This window comes from Molossus molossus, unplaced genomic scaffold (genome assembly GCF_014108415.1).
Source record: "Molossus molossus isolate mMolMol1 unplaced genomic scaffold, mMolMol1.p scaffold_m16_p_4, whole genome shotgun sequence".
Classification (NCBI taxonomy): domain Eukaryota; kingdom Metazoa; phylum Chordata; class Mammalia; order Chiroptera; family Molossidae; genus Molossus; species Molossus molossus.
The window spans coordinates 128,287,795-128,300,078 of record NW_023425377.1 but is presented as its reverse complement, the minus strand read 5'-3'; the positions used below and the strand labels follow the sequence as shown (position 1 = coordinate 128,300,078).

Here is a 12,284-nt window from a genome sequence, read left to right as displayed (position 1 = left end):
TCAGATTTTACTTAGTTCCCATTTTTATTTTAAGAAAATGTACAGAGTATTTTAATTTATAAAATGCATTAGATTCTTCTAGTTTAATGTATGCCTTGGCAGAAACGATATTTCCTTCGACGCTTCTGCAAAACAGAGAAATATCCCCTAAACCACAACAAAAACAGTCTACACAGCAAAACCTTGTGAAACCCTGGGCCCCTCCACCCCCTCAGAGCCACGGGCTGTTCCCTGTGTGTCCAGCAGAGGGCGTCCGCACCCCAGCACTGGATCCCCGCGCAGGCCAACGCCTTGATCTGGCTTGTTTGTTTTTCTTCCTATATTTCAGTGCAGATCATGTTCTTAAAATGGAGTTTCTGGAGGGTAGCGCTGCCCCCAGGACCCTGCTGGCGGGACAGGCCCGAGCTGTCGCTGCAGAAACCCCGGCGAGGCTGGAGTTTGCCCCCAAATCCTCCCCTGCGTCCAGAGTCAGCTCCTTAGGAGGGGCCAGCAATTCCCCAGGGGAGGAGCCGGTGCTGACGCTGCAGGAGGGGCGGGAGGGTTTGAGGGCGGGCTTTGTCCTCCCGGGGCTCTGAGCACCCGTGTGTGCACGCGCGTGTGTGACTGTGCACGTGTGTGCAAATGTACTCGTGTGTGCGCGCGAATGTGCATGTGTGTGGATGTGCACGTGTGTGCATGTGCACGTGACTGTGCCCGTGTGTGTGTGTGTGTGTGTGAATGTACTCATGTGTATGTGTACGTGTGCTTGCACGCGCCTTGTCTGCTTCTGCTTTGCTTCAGGAAAGACGGCATTTCCTCTCCAGTCGTACGCGTGGAAAAGGCCCGTGGACACGTTCCTTCGCCATCTTCCATTGGTGTGCGAGACCGATGGCCTGGCGGCCGTGTAGCGTCCACATTTATTCCTGGAACCAGCCACTTTCGCCCTTGGCTGAACTCGAGTTTGGGGGCTGGTTCTGAGTGGGAAGCACTCCATCTTCTGCACAAACGTTACTGCTTTGATCGAGAATCTGCAGCAGCATAGCCTGTTCCAGAGCCTTCCACCTGGGGCTGGGCCTACGGGGCAGTTAGGTGGGACCTGCTCTGTGCTTGGATTTTCACTTGAAGGGAAGCTTCTGTAGGTGTCCCTCGCTGCTGACTGGCCCGCTCTAGATTTCGGTCCGATCTACCTGGGTGATGAGGCGGGAGAGAGCTGGCTTTCTGAGGGCCAACCCTAGGTTCCCAAGCACAGATGTGTCTTCGCCTGTTCAGCTGCTGTGCCGAGCGGCCGGCCAGCGGCTCTGTGGCGGCAGAGATGTCTCTCTCAGTCCTGGGGTCTGGGAGCCGAGAGCAGGTCCCAGCCGGTCCTGGGGCACGAGGGCCCTCTCCCAGGGGCAGATGTCTGCGCCCCGAGAGGTGGGAAGAGGCAGGAGCTCCGGGTCTTCATCAGGCCCTGAGTGTCCTGCGTGACCTGCAAAGGCCCCTCCTCGGCACAGCCTCCTGCGGCATCAGGATTTCATGTGAGTGTGGGTGGGACACAGTCGCACCACCGCTCCTGATCACGGCGGTGCCTCAGCTCTGTGCTGCCTCAGTCACTGCCGGGTGGTCTCACGAACTTTGTGATGATGCTGACGACCAGGGGGCCCTCTCTCTTCCCACGGTGTTGTAGGGTGTGAGCACGTCCTGTTTCCAGCCTGTCCCCTGTGCTTCTGTCTCAAAGTCTGTTTTCCTTCCCTCTCACACGGTTATGTTTGTGCTTGGTTCCTGCTCTCGGGAGATAGTTCAGAGGTGCTGCTATTGAGCACCTGCCCAGTGTCTCGCAGAGCGAGTTCTCCTGGTTCTGTTCGAGGGACATGTTCACCCCCCGTGCCCAGAGGAGCTCGAAGCCTGCAAAGGCTGCTGAGGCACCCACAGTTCCCAGAGCCGAGTGGAATGCAAAACCCAAACCCGGGACCTCCCACTCCAAAGAAGCTCAATTTTGTAACATTATCGAAACGTGTTATTTGATCAGATGATGAAAAAAGATGATTAAAGTGCAGAATCATGAGCAGTGACACCTACGTACCTTAAACATTGTATTTCGACTCGAAACACATACGCTGGAATTCTTCCACCAGCGAGTTCATGTAGGGTCAGGACCCTTTGTTCGGGAAGTTTCCGCTGCTCAGGGTTTTGTCTCGTCTTTTCTGGATAAACACCACCTACCAAGAAGCCTCGTCTCACCTGTGTGTTCCAGTTTTTTAATCGGAGTCGGAACCTAAAGGCAGTTGAGAAACAGTCTGGTGGTAGAATTTCTAGGTGTTTCCGAGCCGCCTCCCCATCTCGGCGGCTGTTTCAGTCACGACTCTAACTCAGCAGCAGTGTCTACTAGTGTTCACACGCTGAAGTCCTTGCAAAGTATCACAGTGACTTCAGGACACCGTGTTTCCGTCAGGTACGACCCATCTGAGTGTGTTTGCCGTGGGCACCCCCGACCCTGGGCACCCCCGACCCTGGGCACCAGGTTCTGGTGGGGAGGACGAACGCGTGGGGGCGATGCCGGCGGCAGCCAGGCGGTGGAGACCCTCCGCTAGGTACCGCGTGTGAAGGGGCCTCTGCTCTGTCTCCCAACGAAGGAGAACAAAAAGGAAACGGACTCACCGTCCGTGAAGACGAAGGGTTCAGAGCATCACCGAGTCCGAAACAGCGACATCTCTGCAGACGTCTTTATTTTACAAAGTGAGTTGGGTTGAATTTCGCCTAAAGTTTCTACCTGAACCATCACTTGGGTTTTGTGAAAACATAGTTCATTATATATTTTTTCAGTTACATCTTGTTTATCGATTAGGGTTAGGTGACACGTTCGGATTCTCAAGCGTTTAAGAATGGAATTCTGTGTTACGATTTATTACCTCATTATCAAAACTTCTTATTAGGGAAAAGCCTTGCTTCCTGCAGTCTGGCAGTGTCTGTTGTTTCTGTGATTCATCTGACACCTGCATTGCCCATTTATCTGATAACGGTGATCATCTGTTCTTCTGCAACAGTGTAGCTGGCTGGAGAGGTCGAGAAAGACCATGGGCCAGGCCGGAGCTCCGAGTTCAGGTTGTGTCACTGCCCACTAAGCGACCCTCGGGGAGCCAGAAATATTTGTCTGTTTCTAAACCCGCCGGTTCTGGTCAGTGCCTTGTCTGCAGTTCGGTTGTTTGACTTCCTGACAGTGTCTCTCTGCTCCGCTGTTCTGCGGTTACTGGGTCACCTCACTGTGTGCCGGTCACTGTTGTTGGGAAATCATTTACGCTGATAATTTCAGGCCAGGGCCGAAGGTAACGCCTTCAGAGAAGGTACTTCGGCCAGGTCTGTGCTCACACAGGTGTTGGTTGAAACTCGAGGCAATAAAACCCAGGTTGTACCTGTGCGCGAGGGCTGGCGATTAGTTACTCCACACTCAGCCGGGAGCGTCGCTTTCCGAGGTCTCGGGCGCTGGGCGGACGCCCCCACCAGCCTTGGACCTTAGGTGGACACGGGTCCTTCGTTTCTGCCTCTTGCTCGTGACGTTTTCAGAATGAAAGTTCACCTTGGCTGGGAAGCGCACTCAGGAGCCAAGAGCGGTTTCTCTGCTTCTGTGTCTCCAGGGGTCCACTGGCCGTGGTTTTGCTGGGCGTTCTCGTCATGTCAGCTGGTGTCCCCGCAAGAGAGGCTGTGTAGGTCTCGTCCTGGTGTGTCAGCGGGAGCTGGGCCCAGGGGCCTGACTCCCAGCACCTGCAACAAATTCAGGTGCTTTGTGATCAGTGATTTGATTCAGAAGTGATGTCACCACCGCATCACAGAAGAGGCTCGACTTACCTCTGAAACCGGTTCCCAAGCAGGTTGGGTGTAGGTCCCTGCTGTGTCCCACGTTTAGGGATGTGACTGCGTGAGCAGGAGCACCGAAGCCCACAGCTGGGGAGAGCACAGGCTCCCCCGATGGGGTGGGGGGCGCTCTCAGTTGACGGGGTCTCCGCTGCCTTTGTCCAGCCTCTGGCTCCCCACTTGCCCACGCTGGGTTTGTGGTGACAAGATTTCCATGCGGCGAGGCTGGGTTGATGGCACGTGGCCGCCCTGTTATTGAACGATGCCCTGGCAGATGATCAGCGGACGGCTGGTCACTGACCAAAGCCAAGGGCCGTCTTCTCTCCGTCTCTAAATGAACGACGTCCTCCCTGAAGGGCACTGTACCCACGGGCTCTCGGCTCAGTGGAGCGACGGTGTTCCTTCCTTGGAGGGCAGACACCAGCCTGTCCCCGGGAGGGCAGGGTGCTTCTGTGCCAAGTGAGGCAGCCAGCCAGCCCGGGGCTCAGGTCTCCGTGGGAGGCCGGAAGGGCAGTCGCCTGTGCTGTGGTTCGGGCGTCGGGAAGATGGCCGGGAGCTCCTGGGACTGGAGCCTGGTGCCCTGCCTGTGCGGAGCTCGGCTGGTGAGTGAACACCACTCCTTCCTCCACGGACGCTGGTGCTTCCTTCCCAACAAATCCCAGGGACGCTGGAGCTGCACAGATACACGAGAAGGGCTGACTGCAGCAGCCCTTGCGTCAGTGAGCTGGAGAGAGACATGCTGTCCGGTGGGGCATGGCTGGCTGCCTGGTGTTCCGGACGAACTGAGCTGCCGTCCATGTCATGGGGGCAGCATGTTCTCTGGTTGGGGACGAGGTGTATAAAGTCCACGGGCTCACAAGGGATCGTGGTTGCTTCACTTTATGTGAAAATACTCCTATGGCCTGAGGTTTCCTGCTTGGGGTCTGGGCAGCAGGGCCTGAGGTGGGGCAGGGGTGGGCTCCTCCCCCCGAGGGGCTGGCTGGAGGTCCTGACCCTGGGACTCCAGCCCTGCAGACCGGCCTGGGGACGCATCGGGAGCAGTGACCTGGCTTCTCTGTGCTGTGCCCACAGAGAGTGAGAAACTAAACAGAGGAGGCATTGTGATAGGACAATTTGGCAGTCACCTGCTCTGGGGAATACTGATGTCAAACTAACACCTAACAAACCAACATCTGACTCGTTACTTTTTCTTCCTGAGACAAAAGCGACAAAAATAGTTCTCATACTTTTTGTAGAAACATGGAGAGATTCTGTTAACCGTGCCTAAGAACTCTTTTTAAAAAGTTATTCGATTAGCCCTGGCTGGTTTGGCTCAGCGGTTAGAGCGTCAACCCGCAGACCAACGAGTCCCAGGTTTGATTCCCGCTAAGGGCATGTACCTCGGTTGCAGTTTGTCCCCAGCCCTGGTTGGGCTCATGTGGGTGGCAGCCAGTCGATGTGTCTCTCTCACGTTGATGTGTCTCTCTCTCTTCCTCCTGCTTATCTGAAGATAAATGCAAAAATGTCCTTGGGTGAGGATAAAAAAAAAATTTAAAGTTATTCGATTAAAGGTTTAAATATGTGTAATTTTCCTGGCATTAGGAAACATCATTCAACTGATACAGTGCAATTTTGCAAGTAGGTCTATTGAGCTTTTTTTTTTTTTTAATCCTCACCGGAGGACATTTTTCTATGTTTTGTTCAGATAGAGTGGGAGGGAGAGAGAGGAAGAGAGAGAGAGAGAGAAACATCGACGTGAAGGGACACATCGAGTGCCTGCCACCCGCACGACCAACCAGGGCCGGCGACAAAGTTCAACCGAGGTACGTGCCCTTAGTGGGAACCAAACCCGGGTCTCTCTGGACCGCAGGCCGACGCTCTAACTGCTGAGCCAAACTGGCCAGGGCTATCGAACTTTTTAAAGGCTGGTGAGATGAGCATTTTTTTTGACAACCAGAACTTGGACTTTCTTCTCCAGCTGTGTTTGTGATCCCCCTTCCTTCTGGGAAACGCACAGCGGAGAGAAGACGCTGATATGGTACCAACAGGTTCTGAAGGGCGTCGCCCCTGAAGAATCACCCTCCCTCGCCGGAAAACGAGGGTGCAGGCTCAGCCACAGTTTGTTGGGGCAACCATGAGTCCTATAAGGCTTGCTTGGTTGTAAACATTTTTTAAAGATGTATTTAGAAGAAAAGAGAGTCCCCGTGGTGTCTTCTGCTTCCCCTGATCCACGGAGTTCCCCACGATGGCTCTGACCCCATCACGCTGTGTCCTGCGGGCATCAGGGGGCACGTCTGGGCTGGCAGGTGCCTCACCTGGTCAGGGAGACACAGGGGCCCTCCCCAAGTGCACACACTGTCTTCCCAGGAGCCCGGGGGTGCTTCTTTGTAAACACAGGATCTCCACAGAGGGAGCTAAAGAAGCGGATTGTTTTCCTTAGAAGAGGGCTTCTCAGCGTCCAAGTCAGGGTTGCGGCCCCAGGGGAGAAGCTGGCGCTGCCGGCCGGATGGCGCCACCTGCTGGCCGGAAGGCGCCACCACTGGCCACGCCTTGGCCTCCCCCTTTGACTGGCTGGGAACCAGACTGAGCTCTCTCCGGGGTGGGGCGCATTTGCTTGCTTGTGAGCCACGTGATCAGTCTTACTGCTTTCAACTTTGTTTAGGTGAAAAGGAAAAACTGTGAGCCCCATGATGAGAAGCTAGAATGTGTAGGGACCACGCACAGTACAGAACATTACTATTCCCTCCGACAAGGGTTGCTGTCTTATCTCCACTAGTGAAGAAACCCAAGCTTGACATGTTCCATTTGTCTGGGCCGGCATGTCGGAGGGTTGGGACCCAACATATGTTTTCTAAGAGGACACTTAAAAAAATTAATTACTTTATTTTTATTACATGTGCCCCCCCCCCATTGACACTCTCCTCCCACCCCCACCCCCAGCATTGTTGTCCATGTCCATTGGTTATACATATGCATGTAAGTTCTTTGGTTTATCCCCCCTCCTCTGAGGGTTGTCAGTGTGAACCCTGCTTCTATGTCTCTGGGTCTATTTTGTTCAGCAGCTGATTTTGTTCATTATATTCCACAAATAAGTGAGATCATGTGGTACTTGTTTTTCTCTGGCTTATTTCGCTTAGAGTAATACTCTCCAGGTAAGAGGACATGTTTAATGTCACTTTATTCTTAATAACGGGGAAGGGGCGGAATGAGGCTGCGGCATAAATGTCAGGGGAGGGCGGTGTGTGTGCTGGGGGCTTTCAAGGTCCCAGTGTCCCCGGTTCCGCAGAGCCCAGGGGCCAGGACTCAGGGAATGAGGACATCCCATCAGTTCACGACAAAATGTGTCAAATTCTGCCCATGTGGCAGGCCACGCCCACGGACCACTAGAAACTTCACCTGCGTGGGTGGAGCCCTCTCTCCCATTTTGTCTCCCCGTCGGGGACTTGCAGACCCTGCAGGAACCTTGCTGGATGTTAATTTGATGTTTAACACAAGCTTGGGAATCCTGGAGTCCCTGCCAGCCTCTTGGAGCGATGGGTGGTTCTGCTCTCTCGCCGGCTTCCCTCCCTCCCTCCCCCGAGGCCTATCCCTGCAGGATGGGCCCCCCACGGGCCCCACGTGGGTCTGGAACCGGCCCGCCCACGCACACCGGGTCTGCGGCCGGTTTCCCTGGCGGCGCTGTCCTCCCGGGCGCCGCGTGATCGTCCTTGCACGAGCCTTGCACAGGGCCGGGCCCACGGGGACAGGCAGGGGCTGGTGGACGCGCTGGAGCAGCGCGGCGGGGAGGCCCGCAGACTGCAGCATCCTCGGCCGGCGAGGTGGGGCTGCGGCAGTGAACGCCCACCGCCCAGGAGGCGCCCCCGCGGGTGTCCTCGGGGGGTGCCCGCCCGCGCAGGCTCGCAGGGGCGCACCTGTGCCCAGCAGGTGTGGCTGCGGCCTGGCGCGCGGACCCGCGGATGCTGCAGAGGCCGGAGCGGGGCCGGGACGCGCTGGGGGCGGGGCGGCGGCTCGGAGTGTGGGCTGCAGCCACCGCCCGCGAGCGCATCTGCGCGGCCGCCACCTGGACCGCGGCCCCGGCGCTGAGCGCAGCCCCGCGCCGCTGATCCCTCTGCAAAATGGCTCACGCTGCGGCTTCGATTAAAAAAGTTCGAGAAGCTGAACTGGATGAAAAGGAAAAGATCCTGGAGAGGGAGAGAAAAAAGCAACGGAAGAGCCCCAGGGAGCGCGCGGACAGGAAGAGAAAGGTAGGAGGCGCGGCTGCGACCCTGTCCCTCCGTCGCCGCCGCGTCCGGGGTCCGTCCCCGGGCTGCGCCGCGCCTCGGCCTGGGCTGCGGCGGCCGCGGGGACAGATGCCCGGCAGGCGCGCCCCCGGCGGACCTGGCAGAGCAGAATGCCTCCCCGACTGTCCCCGGTTATCCGTACTGAGCCTCGGAGCCTGCTGCCCGTTCCTGCCGGCCTCTGAGCACCTGTCAAAGGGGAGGCGGGTGGGGGCGGGGGCGGGGTGGGGGCGGGGGCACGGACCACCCTGTTTTCCTCCGGTTCGGTTCGGCTCTGCTGCTGGGTCTTAGCCCTGTGCCCGCCCCCACCCAGCCCTGCTTGGAAACCACCGCTCGCTTCGCGCACCGTGTTCCTTCCCGAGGTCGAGCCTGTTCTGGCGAAGCGGGAGCGCAGGTGCAGTGAGCTGTGTCTGAATTCCTAAAATTTCAGTCCAGTTATTTTTTGTTTGTCATCGTCGATCGTAAGATTTTTCTTTCCTGACGATAGAGTTAAATGGAAAAAAAAAAAACAAAAAAGCAAGGTTAGAGGATGGGATTGGATGCTGGTTCCCTTTACATTAAATTCTAGGATTTGTTGTCCCTGTTTTACAATGTTTGTTTTTCTTTAAGTAGAGATAATCGTACAACTCAGTGGAACTGGAATTTTTGTTGAGCCAGAGGTTCCATTCGGGAAGATCTCTGTAAATGCTTTAATTAACAAAGTAGGTCAAGGAATCATTTCGGAAGATGATAAATGGCCTGTTACATTAGCAGAACATAAACCAGGGTTTGCGCTCAGGCTGTTGTTAAGTGGAGCTCTGGGGCTGGGCCGCATCCCTGTGCTCAATAATTCATGTGGTGCTTCCCCTCAGGATGGGCCGTGGGCCTTGCGTCGGGCACGCCGTCTCTGCCTGGCTTTTGGAGACAGCGGGGGACCCACATGAGTTGAGGTCCCACAGGACAGGGACTCGCTCCATTTCCTGGTCACTGCTCTTTCAGTCAAATGACAGTTATTAGGCTACACAGATAAGCAAAGTGAGCAGTCTATTACAATCCCCTTCTGGGGAAAACTGCCTGTCTGACCTTTAAAAGTCCTTGCTCCAGGGGTGCGTTTGTTCTTTTTCATGCTCTCAGAAGTGTCCGTGCAGTGGTTTCCTCTTGACGGGTCCTGCAGTTCCGATTCCCGTGCACCCTCTGTCTCCTTTCTCCAAACATGACCGGGACACTTGGCCATAGCCCGTTGTGACCCAGTGATGTGCTTGCTAGAGGACCGGGCACACACCCGGACGGCCCCTGCCGGGCACACACCCGGAGGGCCTCTGCCGGGCAGGCACACACCCGGACGGCCCCTGCCGGGCACACACCGGTCGGCCTCTTCCCCTCACCTGGCTGTTTCTCCAGGTCTTTATCTTTGTCTGTACTTGATGCAGTCGAAAGCCTGCATGTTGAGTGAAAGGGCCGGTTGCTGGGGGCTCTGCTGCTTGGATGCTGCATTGCTTTGAGTGGAATCCAGCAGGGGAGGCGAGCTCATTGGTTAACGATGTGGTCATGTGACAGGATCCTTCAGTCTGCACATTTGGAGAATGTCATTGGGCCAGAACCACAGGACACTGTGTGTTCTTGTTCTTGTTGTCCTGCTCACCTGTGGGTGGTTCCTCCTCTTCCACTGCAGACGCAGGCGTGTTCTGTGGGCGTGCTCAGCTCGGCAGGTGTGGAGAGAGGGGCCGTTTTTAGCTGCTTCAGGTTTATATTCTAGGCACATGCCTCTCCCCACAGCACCCCCGAGCCAGTTCTGAAATTCGGTTTGAGAGAAATATGTGTCTCCCCATTATTCCTTAGTAGTTCCTTGGAGAACAAATGGTACCTGCTGGCGGTGCTCGGAGCCCCTCTGCAGAAAGTAATCTGAAAATTATTATTCTGCGTTTCCGAGGCCATTTGACAACCATAGGGGACACCTCTGTTGTGGAGACGATCATGTATCACGGATTCATCTGTTACGTGTCCAGCAAACGGACCTGTTTATTCACAAAATTCAGGAAAAGACCTGCCCCCTGTAGAGAAAAGCCAACTCTAAAGCTTAATAGATGAATAAATAAGTTGATTTTAAAAGATGTTTTTACTAAAGTAAAAGATGTTTTAATAGTAAAGATGTTTTTACTATTGAGTATTAAAAAACAGTTTAATTACATAGCCTCATATTTGGATTTATTTTTAATATTGTTTTGTAAACTTCCTATTAATTAGACATATCTTTGTGTTATTATTTTATACCCCATAATACATTTTAAGTAAATTTTAGTTATTTGTGAACCTGAAGCATACCACGCGCTCGGCTCTGACCCCCCGGCCGAATTACTAGGGGCCCCGTCCCTAAATGTGTGTGCCGGGGGCCTGGTGGCAGTCTCATCCGGAGCAGGCTGGTGTTAGAAGAACATGTGACCTGTCCGGACATCTTGGGCCGTACTCTCCACAGCTAACATTTCACTGCAGTGAGAACCAAGTGGGTCTAGTGCCTGTGCCCTAAACGGTTAGAGCTGGAATAAAACTGAGCTTTGAGCAAATGGACCAAGGTTAAAATTAGTTGAAACAGACTAATTTAGCATTTATTTGCTAAAAAGAGTACATTGGCATTGTAGCTTTTACAGGGACAAGAGGATGTTATTAGCTTTTATTACTTTGACAGGACTTTTCATGTCCAGACGTCTGGTGTCCACGGTGGATTCGAGGGTTTTAGACTCGAGAAGGTAGAGAGGAATGAGTGTCACACACGTGTGAGACTCAGCCCTAACGCTTGGCTTCAAGTAAAATATTCTCTCTGCGACCCCATACTATTTCCCTACTGACTATTTTTTAAATTTGGAAAATAAATAATTTTCAGGGGATTGGTTAAAAAATAATAAAAAATACAACCAATTCCATCCTTGAAAGCAAAGCATATATTTAATAATCTTTGTCTTTCAAACAAAATAACCAGTTTTCAAATAAATAGGTGTGTTCTCCCTTTCTGAGCACGAACAAACCATGCCCAATCCATCAGACTGTCTGCCACACTCAGTAGAATCATCTCCCATAAAAGGCAATTTGTAGATTTGTTCTTAGTATCCCAATGCTCAAGAAATTCTTTTCATCTTGGCGTGTACCCCTGCGCCAGCAGTGTTCCCTCCGAAACGTTCATGATGTCTGGTTCGAGCACCAGTGTGGCCCCGTCCGTGTCTGGCATTGATGTCCTCCCGGGGACAGGCCTATCCATCAGGTGTTGTTATTCTCTGCGTTTCGCACACGAGAAACAGACTCAGTTCTGGAACTCGCTTCATCAGACGCAACCAGTACACGGCAGAGTTGGGACTGGAACCCAGGCTCCAGAATTCACTGGGGGGAATAGGCAACATCATTTCTTGGTCTGGTACCTACACTGAATATGGGGCATCATGACTAGACATTCAGTCTGCAGGGCCTCCCTCCCTCCCCCAGGTACCTTCCCGCACGGAGAGAATCCAGTCGCTGTGAGAATACGTTGGATGATGTATGTGAGACTACGTGAGTTTAAGGTTGTGATCCCACCAGCTCGTTGCATGGGATCTAGAAAACCAGCCACCAGAAGTCAACATTTGCTTCTTAAATACAGCAGTTGCTGCCAGTGGGCTGACTTTATCCTCTGTCTTCCAGTTTCATTAGGACTTCAGAATGTGTCTGTGTGTGTACATTTATCCAGCTGACACAGAAAGGTGGTTTTGCATGGGATAAAGTAGAAAATAAAAGCAAACTTTCTTTCAAGTCTTTTCTTGCCTTTCATAGAAAAAGGTTCTGATCAGTCCTTTGCTCTTGCTTTTACAGATAGTATTAGTATCTTGGAGGGATCAGGCTTATTATTTGTAGGACATCTTTGGGGGACTCCCCCCACTATATCTGGCTTATCGCCACCGCTTATTAAATTGATGAACTGACAATACTCACTGAGTGTATATAAGGGATTTATCACCAAGGCAGTATGGGGAGAGGACTTTTTTCTTTTAATCCTCACCCAAGGATATGTTTTTATTGATTTGAGAGAGAGAGAGAGGGAGAGAAACATTGATTGGTTGTGTCAACATAAGAAACGTTCAAACCTGCAAAGAATTTTGTGAGTTTATTTGAGCCAAGTCGACAAATGCCGAGAAGCAATGCCTCAGCAGACGGAGATAAGGCTCCAGAAAGGGGAGGTTGCTCTCACTTTATACATCACAATCAAAAGAGAAGTGTAAC

The 12,284-nt window shown here is 53.3% G+C and overlaps 1 protein-coding gene across 8 annotated transcripts in view; it reads left to right on the top strand.

Annotated features, from left to right (window-relative positions):
- Positions 1-12,284, top strand: part of ANK2 (ankyrin 2) — a 304,698-nt gene that overhangs the window by 131,470 nt on the left and 160,944 nt on the right. For 6 of the 8 annotated variants that reach the window (XM_036241838.1, XM_036241839.1, XM_036241845.1 and 3 more), the window contains exon 1: positions 7,879-8,030. The exons of the other annotated variants lie outside the window; for them this stretch is intronic. In XM_036241838.1, coding sequence (XP_036097731.1) covers positions 7,902-8,030 — 129 coding nt within the window. In that variant the 5' untranslated portion in view covers positions 7,879-7,901. Of the gene's footprint in view, positions 1-7,878; positions 8,031-12,284 lie in introns of those variants that run through there. 8 annotated transcript variants of the gene reach the window in all.